We start from the raw sequence: 10976 nt of genomic DNA, 5'->3' as shown, positions 1-10976 counted from the left end.
CAGGAGAACCACTATTAAAAAAAGGTCAACCTACTGAAAGTTAAGATGGATCTCCGGGAGCACTGTATGGTGATCCTCAGGTTACATCACCAGCAGTAAGCTCTCTCTCTCTCAAAGGGGAAAGCAGCCTATGGTCATCTGGGACTATGGCGACTTTAACTTTTACCTGAAATGAAATGAAAGTCGCTTATTGTCACGAGTAGGCTTCAAATGAAGTTACTGTGAAAAGCCCCTAGTTGCCACATTCCGGCACCTGTTCAGGGAGGCTGTTATGGGAATCGAACCGCGCTGCTGGCCTGCTTTCAAAGCCAGCAATTTAGCCCTGCGCTAAACAGCCCCTTGGTCCGTGTGTGTGGACCACTAATAATGCCTCTCCACTGCACCTTGCTTGCGTGGCGCACACGCCGATGAATGTTTCCCAGGGAGTGTGGGGTCAGTGAGCTCAGGTGATTGGACGACCGATGGAGAGCAATACGGTAGCATAGTGGTTAGCACCATAGCATCGTGGTTAGCACTACGACATCACAGCGCCAGGTTCCCAGGTTTGATTCCCGCTTAGGTCGCTGTCTGCGGAGAGTCTGCATGTTCTCCTAGTGTCTGCATGGGTTTCCTCCGGGTGCTCCGGTTTCCTCCCACAGTCCAAAGATGTGCAGGTTAGGTGGATTGGCTGTGCTAAATTGCCCTTAGGTTAGATGGGGTTGCTTGGTTACGGGGCTAGGGTGGTGTGGGCTTAAGTAGGGTGCACTTTCCAAGAGCTGGTGCAGACTCGATGGGCCAAATGGTTAGGGTTAGCTATGATTCTATGACACCAACGTCCATCGGTTCATTTCCCACAGTGGCTGAGGTTATCTTCCATCACTCAGCTGAGGGTTAAATCACCACCAGTCAGCCCTCCCAGCAGAGCAGCCTACTGTCCTCTGGGACTATGGCAACTTTCATTTCATCCATGGGGAACGTTAAACAGTTTACGGAGCTGCTCTTCATTCACCCACAGTGTAAAAGAACAAACACACAAGGATTGAGGAGCTGGTAAGTAAATTGTAGACCGAGGTGGGGTCCACGGGGACAGGCTGGAATGAACAGAGAAACAGGGGAATACAGAACAGACTGGCAGCAGTGCCCCCGGAACCATTGCTGTTGTTCAAACATGGCTGCTGCCCAGCTCTGATGATTGGAGCAGCGCCGCCCATCGCTCTCAGTGATGTCAGAGAAAAAAAAAACAGTCCAACTGCGCATGCGGAGAGTTGTCAAGAGAGCCCTTGAAGTCCTCCCAGCTCCTTCGTGCGGGGCTGGGAGGACTGCCGTGATCTGCGCCATCTTTGATGCAGTCAGTAAGCGGGTCGACAGCAGGGCGCACGCGCACGGTCGTACCGCTCCAGCGAACCGGACGCGCGGTCGTTGAAGAATACTACGCATGCGCACGGGTGCCGGGCAGGCGCGCATGTGCAAAGCCGGCTCTCGGTCGGTGGCCCGGTTTCTCTCCATGGCGTTTCTCAGCCGCTCAACATGACCGATTACATCGAGGAGCAGCGCAACGAGCTGGAGGCGCTGGAATCCATTTACCCGGACTCGTTCACAGGTGAGCGGCCTCTGCCCGGTGGGAACAGGTCTCTGAGCCCCCCCCCCCCCCCCCCGGTCTCCAGTGCCAGCTCCAAGGCCCAATCCGGACATGTGAGAATGGGCTGGGGGCTGGAGCGGTGGCAGGGCGGGGGCTGCTGTACTCCCATTCCGAATCCAAGGAGTGGGACAAACATTCCTGACAAGCGGCACTTTTAACTCCGTCTTCTCAAACTCCTGCAGAGGTGCAGCAATTCATGATCCTGGGTACTCTTGATTTCGGGAACAGCTACATTGAAATTGTAACACTCAAAGATTAACCCTTACAGCAATGATGTGCAGCTGCTACACTGGGTTTAAATTACTCATTACTGAATGTTCTGGTGCGAGCAGGAAAAGGAGTGTGTAGAATGAAGCCTCAGGATGGTACATCTCATTAAACACTTGGACGTTCTACTCTCCCCTCGTTGGTCTTTTCTCGCTCTAGGCCATGATCTCCTCTTGTACTTTACCATCTCTGAGATCATAGATTATCATAGAATGTACAGTGCAGAAGGAGGCTATTCGGTCCATCGAGTCTGCACCAGCTCTTGGAAAGACTCCCAAGAGTCTTTCCAAGGTCAACACCTGCACCCTAACCCCATAACCCTGTAACCCCACCCAACACTAAGGGCAATTTTGGACTTGAAGGGCAATTTATCATGGCCAATCCACCTAACCTGCACAAAAATTGCCCTTAGTGTTGGGTGGGGTTACTGGGTTATGGGGATACGGTGGAGGTGTTGACCTTGGGTAGGGTGCTCTTTCCAAGAGCCGGTGCAGACTCGATGGGCTGAATGGCCTCCTTCTGCACTGTAAATTCTATGTAATCTATGTAATCTGCATCACATGCTTTACTCTGAATTAGAAGCATCATTCAAAATCATTATTTTAAAAAATTCTCGAGTTCAGCATCTTCACCTGTCTGAGCTTATTGTAAAGGCTATCTATTATTGCTTGCTAGTGGTGCTGCTGAGCTATTAAAACTGCAGCATCATTGGAAGTCACTTGGATAGTTCTATTAGGAATTCAACTTGTCAGCAGAATGAAGTAGGTATGATTGTCATTTGGGAGAGGAGATAAAACTAGTCTGCTTCAATAACTGCACTGAGGCTTCAAATACCAAATTTTAATGAAATGATTGAGTGTGTAGAATTAAGTGTTGCAGATGACCGTCTCCCATTTGTACAAAGAAGTTTTCTCAAATATATATAAAAATGTTTTGTACATTTCACTGTACTTGGCTCTCTAGCCCATATTTCCAAAGGAGATCTCGAATATTTTTCTAATTTAAGGTCTTGACTATCATGCACACTTCATGGAAAACATTCCTGTCATTGTTGTTATACAGTAACACAGTGGTTAGCACTGTTGCTTCACAGTGCCAGGGTGCCAGGTTCGATTCCCGGCTTGGGTCACTATCTGTGCGGAGTCTGCACTTTCATCCTGTGTCTGCATCGGTTTCCTCCAGCTGCTCCGGTTTCCTCCCACAAACCCCAAAAGACGTGCTTGTTAGGTGAATTGGACATTCTAAATTCTCCCTCCGTGTACTCGAACCGGCGCCGGAATGTGGCGACTAGGGGCTTTTCACAATAACTTCATTGCAATGTTAATGTAAGCCTACTTGTGACAATAAAGATTATTATTATTATTGAACCCCCATTACTTGTATCTGACTCTGATTCTCCCAGCTCCCGAGTTTCTTGGGTATGCAAGTGGTACAGTTCTTAACAGCTCTACCATCTTGTGTTTGGGTTTTTTTCAAATGTTTACTACATATTTAACATCTCTATATATTTCATCTAATTTCTAATGTTTAAATCTGGAGTGACCCTTCGTGGATCCTGCTCATTTGTTACATATTTTAATCCAGCCAGCTCACTCCTGCTCTCCAGTCTTGTCTGAATCCACATAGATTCCTGTGTTTCAAATATAATAAAAGCTTAAGAACAATATAAAGCCAGAAACTGAACTGATGAACAGAATGTCAGATTTCCCTGGGCTTGCTCCCTCTCTTTTCAACACTGCTATATGACTCCTTCTTTAATAATAACCTTTATTATTGTCACAAGTAGGCTTACATTAACGCTGCAATGAAGTTACTGTGGAAAGCCCCTAGTTGCCACATTCCGGTGCCTGTTTAGGTACACAGAGGGAGAATTCAGAATGTCCAGTTCACCTAACAGCATGTCTTTCGGGACTTGAGGGAGGAAACCGGAGTAGCCGGAGGAAACCCACGCAGACACGGGGAGAATATGCAGACTCCGCACAGACAGTGACCCAAGCGGGAATTTAACCTGGGACCCTGGCGCTATGAATCAACGGTGCTAGCTACTGTGCGCCCAGTGCCCCAAGGTAGGGGCGGGTAATAAGAGCTGAGGGGATCCAAATCTCAGGGCGCTGCCTTCTCACTCTAACCTCTGAACCACTGCCCAACCCGCAATTGGAAAGACCGTGGTGTGTTTGCCTGATAACCCGTACTCACGCTGCTGTCTGACCGTAGCAACTACCCATTTCTAAAACCTAGGAATCCCCCAACTACAATCAGGGTTTCATGAGTTATCCAGTAAAGTCCATCCCCATTTTTGACACCCCAGGCTTGCCCCTCAGTGTTTTTATTTCCCAGCTCATTCCCAATGCTACCAAAGCAGAGAAACCCTAATAACAGCAGGCTAAACTATACAGCTTTCTACTAACCCTGTAAATTTACTTACACTTCGCTATTGTTTTCCGATGAAGGTGACCTTTGAAAAGTCAGGGTAAAGAATTAAATGCACAGGCTTGTGAAGATGTTCAATTGTAAATTAACAAGTTCATTTCTTTTTCAGAAACATGAATACAAGTTTTAGAAAGTCCCAAAATCTTTTAATGAAAAGACAATTTGGTATTCATGATTCATTTTACATTTTCACTGCAAGGCCATCATTTATTGTCCATCCTTAGTTTCATTGGTGGCTTTGATACAATTGAGTGGCTTCTCCGATCAGTAAAGAGTCATCTACATTGCTGTGGAACTGGAGTCACCTCTAGGACAGCTCGAATAAGGATAGCAGTTTGATTTCCTAAAGGACATGAGTGAGCCGATTAAATTCTTACAACAAAGAGGGCAACTTTTACTGATACCAACTTTTGTTTTCAAACTGACATGGTGGAATTATGCACTCTCTGTCACAGATGGTGGTTTGAGGAGCGTGTGGGTAGGGTGGCCATGCACTGCCACGTTCTTCTTTCCCTGTTGATGTTGGCCTCCGATTGCTCTCAGTGATACTTTTCCACCACTTTGGACGGTCTTGGGCCAGGGATTCCTGGTGATAGTGGGAGTGTTGCACTTTCTCAAGGAGCTTTGGGGATATCTTTGAAGCATTTCCTCTGCCCTCATGTGGCTTGCTTGCTGTGTCGAAGGTCCAGGTAGAACACCTGTTTTGGGGGTCTCTTGTTAGGCCTGCCCAGCAGAGCTGATCAAGTGTGGTCAATGCTTCAGTGCTGACAATGTTGGCCAGAGCGAGAACACTGCGCCTATTCTGCCAGTGGATTTTCATGATTTTGTGGAGTCACCTCTGGTGGTACCTCCTCAGGGTTTTGAGGTGTCTGCTGTACATAGTCTACCTCTCTGAGCCATGGGAGGGTGAGTATCACGACCGTTCTGAAAACCACGCACTTGGTGCCAGGCCTGAGGTCTTGGTCTTCAAATACTCTTCCTCAGGTGACCGAAAGCAGCGCTGGCTCACTGAAAGTGGTGTTAAACCTCATTGTCCATGTCTGCCCTTGTTAACAGTAAGCTCCCAAGGTGTGGAAAGTAGTCCAGGTTGCCCAAGGCCTAGTCGTGGATTTTCATAACCGGGGGCATTGCTGTGTGACGGAGACAGGTTGGCTGAGGACCTTTCTCTTGGGATGTTTAGTGTAAGACCCATATTGTACGCCTCAATGAGGATGCTAATGATGGATTGCAGTTCTGCCTCCGAGTGTATGCAGGATTGTCTGCATTGAGCTTGGATTTGGCCTGTAGGCCGCAACGGTTGTACAGCTTCCCATTTGTTATGCAGTTTAGCTCCACTCCACTCCAGCAGGTAGCTAGCTGAGGGTGAGATGGAACATTGCAGCAAGAAAGATCGAGAAGCGTGTCAGTGCAATGACCCCAAATGTGACCTTGGCCTGTATTGGATCCCTTAGTCAGGATCATGTCTTGTATGTCATCATGGAGCAGAAAGAGGACGATGGCAAACTTTTGGGGGCAGCTGAAATCAGAGGAGGATTCTCCATAATCCCTCAAGATTGACAGTGTCAAAGAGCTTTGTTAGGTTAAAGAAGGCCATGTGCAAGGGCTGGTGCTATTCCCTGTATTTCTCCTGTAGTTGCTGTTTGGTGAAGATCATACCCATTGTGCCTTTTAGTGAGTGGAATTCACCTTGGAACTCTGGAAGGATCTCTTTGGGCCAAAGAGACGGCATAGAAAATTGAAGCAGGAGGAGGCCATTTGGCTCTTTGAGCATGCCCAACATTCATTATGATCATGACTGATCATCCAACCGAGTAAATTCGTCCTGCCTTCCCTCCCATATCCTTTGATCTTTTTAGCCCCAAAACCTATACCCAACTCCTTGAAAACATACAATGTGTTGGCTTCAATTGCTTTCTGCGGGAGAGAATTCTACAGGGTCACCACTCTGGGCGAAGACATTTCTCCTCATCTCAGTCTTGGGTGGTTTGCTCCATATCCTTAGACTGTGACCCCTGGTTCTGGACTTCCTGCACCTTCCCTGTCTAATCCTATTAGAATTTTCTACCTTTCTATGACAGCTGCCTCACTCTTCCAAACTGCAGCAAATATAGTCCTAACCGACTCAATATCTCCGCATACCTCAGTCCAGCCATTCCAGGATTCAGCCTTTATTTTTCTCCCTCTAGAGCAAGAAAGTCCTCCCTCAGATAAGGGGACAACTGCACACAATATTCCAGGTGTGGTCTCACCAAGCTTCTGTATGATTGGGGAGACGGTGGTGTAGCAATATTGTCGCTAGGCTAGTAATCCAGAGACCCGGGTAACGCTCTGGGGTCTCGGGTTCGAATCCCACCACGGCAGATGGTGAAATTTGAATTCAATAAAAAAATCTGAAATTAAAAGTATAATGACGACCATGAAACCATTGCTGATTGTTGTAAAAAAAAACAATCTAAAATCGAATAAGGATAGTAGTTTGCTTTCTAATGTCCTTCAGGGAAGGAAGTCTCCCCTCACCCGATCCAGCCTACATGTGACTCCAGACCTACGAGGCGATATGCCCCCTCTGAAATGGCCTAGCAAGCCACTCAGTTCAAGGACAATTACGAATGGGCAAGGAATGCCTGCCAGCCAGCGATGCTCACATCCCAAGAACAAATTAAACAAAAAACTGCAGCAAGATATCCCTGCTCCTGTTCTCAAATCCTCTTGTTATGAAGGTTAACATACCATTTGCCTTCTTCATCGCCTGCTTTACCTGCATGCTTACCTTCAGCGACTGGTGTACGAGGACACTCTGGTTGAGTTGCAAATTCCTCTCTCAATCTCTTGCCATTCAGATAATCTGTCTTCCTGCTTTTCAACCAGAGTGGATAACCTCACATTTATCCACATTATATGGCATCTGCCCACTCACTCAACTTGTCCAAATCACACTGAAGTATCTCTGCATCCTTACAGTTCACCCTCTGACTTAGCTTTACGTCTTCTGTAAATTTGGAGACATTACGTTTAGTTCCCTTATCTAAATAATTACTATGTTGTGAATAGCTGGGGTCCCAGCACTGATCCCTGCGGTACCCCACTAGTCACTGCCTGCCACTTGGAAAAATACCCTTTTATTCCTAATCTTTATTTCCTGTCTGCCAACCAGTTTTCTATCCATCTCAATACACTACCCCTAATCCCATGTGCTTTGATTTTATACACTAATTTTGTTTTTTGGGCCTTGACGAAAGCCTTCAGAAAGTCCAATAAACAACATTCACAGGCTCCGACTCAAACTCTACTGGTTACATCCTCGAAGATTTCCAGTTAATTTGTCGAGTATGATTTCCACTTGTAAATCAATGCTGATTCTGTCCGACGTTACCACTGCTTTGCAAGTGCTCTGCTACTAACTCTCACAATGGACTCTAGCATTTTCCCCACTACAGACCTTAGGCTGACTGGTTTCTCATTCCCTGTTCTCTCTCTACATCCCTTTTTAAATAGTGGAGTTACGTACAGGCATTTAAGGACGACTCTTTCAATGACCATCCATGTATTTGACAGCAGGAATACCTCTAGTTTCTGCAGTTGGAATGCCACCTTTTTTGAAGATGGCCACAATTACACAGTCTGCAATCTCCTGGCATGCTCTCCTCCTTTTAGATAAGGGATATAAAATCATGAAGTTCCGCCAATAGTGGTTCTCTGCCATGTTTTAGTGCTTCAGCATCTTTTAGTTCTCCGCCATGTTTTAGTGCTTCAGCATGTTTTACTTCTCCGCTATGTTTTAGTTCCTGATGCCTGGTTGTTCTTTAGCTGTCGGATGGCCTTTTCTACCTTGTGCCATGTTGAAGTTGTCCTGAAATGGTAGTGGGCCACATGCTGCAGAATGGAATCGAGGATACACATGTTGAAGACGGAGTCTCTGTTCAGGAGGTCTTTGAAGTGCCCCTTCCAGCGAGCGCTGAGTGCCTCTCTGTTTATGATGAGCACTTTTCGTTCTTGGCCTATAGTAGAGTGGGGCCTTGGGTGCTGGAGTTCAGCCCTTTATAGAGCTGCTTTCTTGCTCTCGAATTTCCAAGTTAAGAAAATCATTGTGCTTGTAGTTCATCAGCCCTTGGATCTCCTGGTCGTTCTCATCAAACCGGTCTTGTTATTTCCTGGTTGAGTGACCAAGCATCTCTTCACAGATGCTGATTATTGAGGGTGGACCAGGCACTGTGGACGCTCTGGGTCACTGAGAGGCATCAGGTGGATAGTGAGGTGCTGGCTCAATAGAGCTCTCTTATCAGCGCATTTAAGTGCCTTAGTGCTGATTTTCCTGCGCTGTTGTTTTTGTTGTCGCCGCTATTTTGGGGCTACATTGGGAGGAAAGATTAGATCGTAGTTCATCCAGCGTTAATCGGCTCCAGTCATGCTGTGTGTGCCACTCACATCCTTGTGGTCCCTCACTTGGATGATGATCTCGTTGAGCAGGTGCCAGTTAGGGTGTTGCAATGAGGCGTTGCACTTGTCTCTCTTACAGAACAAGGTAATGGTTATGACCAGGCTGTATTTTCGGCATTTTTCAAGGAGCTGACTACCATTGGTTTTGCAATTCCCTACCCTCTCTGCCGATTACACCACCACAGATGTCTGTGACCCTTCCAACTCTGGCCATGAAGTCGCCATGGAGAATCATCTTGTTGCCCATTGGGACTTGGGCCAAGGATTGTTCGAGGCTGAAGTAAAATTGTTCTTTGGATTCATCTGTCCAGTGTTGAGCTCGATACACTGAGGACTGTAGCACACTGGTTCTGGCTTGGGCGTGCTGAAGAGTCATGAGGTGGACATGCAAACACACATACTCCTATTGTCCTCCTTTCTTCCACCCACAGGATCTCTTACCCTGGTATCCATAAAGTACAGTGACAGCTTCTTGAGGGTGGCGCTGTCTGGTGTATATGTTTGGAAAAATTTGATTCCATTCAGCATGCGACATTTCGAACACTGCTTTATACTGGGTTTGCGCTCTGCGTTCCCGCTCTTTAACCTGCCTCCGCTCTGCTTTCCCGCTCTTTAACCTGCCGCCACACAGCGTTCCTGCTCTTTAACCTGCCTCCGCTCTGCTTTCCTGCTCTTTAAGCTGCCACCGCTCTGTGTTCCTGCTGCTGCCCTGCGTTCCCATGCTGGTAACCTGTCATGCCTCGCTTTCCCGTGCTGGTAACCTGCCGCTGCCCCGCGTTCCCATGCTGGTAACCTGTCATGCCTCGCTTTCCCGTGCTGGTAACCTGCCGCTGCCCCATGTTCCCATGCTGGTAACCTGTCATGCCTCGCTTTCCCGTGCTGGTAACCTGTCATGCCTCGCTTTCCCGTGCTGGTAACCTGTCATGCCTCGCTTTCCCGTGCTGGTAACCTGCCGCTGCCCCATGTTCCCATGCTGGTAACCTGTCATACCTCGCTTTCCCATGCTGGTAACCTGCCGCTGCCCCGCTTTCCCATGCTGGTAACCTGCCGCTGCCCCACGTTCCCATGCTGGTAACCTGTCATACCTCGCTTTCCCATGCTGGTAACCTGCCGCTGCCCCGCTTTCCCATGCTGGTAACCTGCCGCTGCCCCACGTTCCCATGCTGGTAACCTGCCGCTGCCTCGCTTTCCCGTGCTGGTAACCTGCCGCTGCCCCGCGTTCCCATGCTGGTAACCTGCCGCTGCCCCATGTTCCCGTGCTGGTAACCTGCCGCTGCCCCACGTTCCCATGCTGGTAGCCTGCCGCTGCCCCACGTTCCCATGCTGGTAACCTGCCGCTGCCCCACGTTCCCATGCTGGTAACCTGCCGCTGCCCCACGTTCCCATGCTGGTAGCCTGCCGCTGCCCCACGTTCCCATGCTGGTAACCTGCCGCTGCCCCATGTTCCCATGCTGGTAACCTGCCGCTGCCTCACGTTCCCATGCTGGTAACCTGCCTCTGCCCCACGTTCCCATGCTGGTAACCTGCTGCTGCCCCACGTTCCCATGCTGGTAACCTGCCGCTGCCTCACGTTCCCATGCTGGTAACCTGCTGCTGCCCCACGTTCCCATGCTGGTAGCCTGCTGCTGCCTCACGTTCCCATGCTGGTAACCTGCTGCTGCCCCACGTTCCCGTGCTGGTAACCTGCTGCTGCCTCACGTTCCCATGCTGGTAACCTGCCGCTGCCCCATGTTCCCATGCTGGTAACCTGCCGCTGCCCCACGTTCCCGTGCTGGTAACCTGCCGCTGCCCCATGTTCCCATGCTGGTAACCTGCTGCTGCCTCACGTTCCCGTGCTGGTAACCTGCCGCTGCCCCATGTTCCCATGCTGGTAACCTGCTGCTGCCTCACGTTCCCATGCTGGTAACCTGCCGCTGCCCCACGTTCCCATGCTGGTAACCTGCCGCTGCCCCACGTTCCCATGCTGGTAACCTGCTGCTGCCTCACGTTCCCATGCTGGTAACCTGCCGCTGCCCCACGTTCCCATGCTGGTAACCTGCCGCTGCCCCACGTTCCCATGCTGGTAACCTGCTGCTGCCTCACGTTCCCATGCTGGTAACCTGCCGCTGCCTCACGTTCCCATGCTGGTAACCTGCCGCTGCCTCACGTTCCCATGCTGGTAACCTGCTGCTGCCTCACGTTCCCATGCTGGTAACCTGCCGCTGCCTCACGTTCCCATGCTGGT

At 49.2% G+C, this 10976-nt stretch overlaps 1 protein-coding gene across 2 annotated transcripts in view; it reads left to right on the top strand.

The window, feature by feature from the left end:
- Window positions 1–1357: 1357 nt before the first annotated feature.
- rwdd1 (RWD domain containing 1) overlaps window positions 1358–10976 on the top strand; it is a 29463-nt gene continuing 19844 nt past the window's right edge. Inside the window, exon 1 of one of the 2 annotated variants that reach the window (XM_038799628.1) lies at window positions 1358–1579. In XM_038799628.1, coding sequence (XP_038655556.1) covers window positions 1507–1579 — 73 coding nt within the window. In that variant the 5' untranslated portion in view covers window positions 1358–1506. The remainder of the gene's footprint in view (window positions 1580–10976) is intronic. The other variant, XM_038799629.1, reaches the window with a different exon arrangement.

The sequence above is a fragment of the Scyliorhinus canicula genome, chromosome 6 (assembly GCF_902713615.1).
Source record: "Scyliorhinus canicula chromosome 6, sScyCan1.1, whole genome shotgun sequence".
In the NCBI taxonomy this organism is placed as follows: Eukaryota; Metazoa; Chordata; class Chondrichthyes; order Carcharhiniformes; family Scyliorhinidae; genus Scyliorhinus; species Scyliorhinus canicula.
Note: the sequence above shows the minus strand (reverse complement) of the source record. Positions and strands in the feature narration are given on the sequence as shown.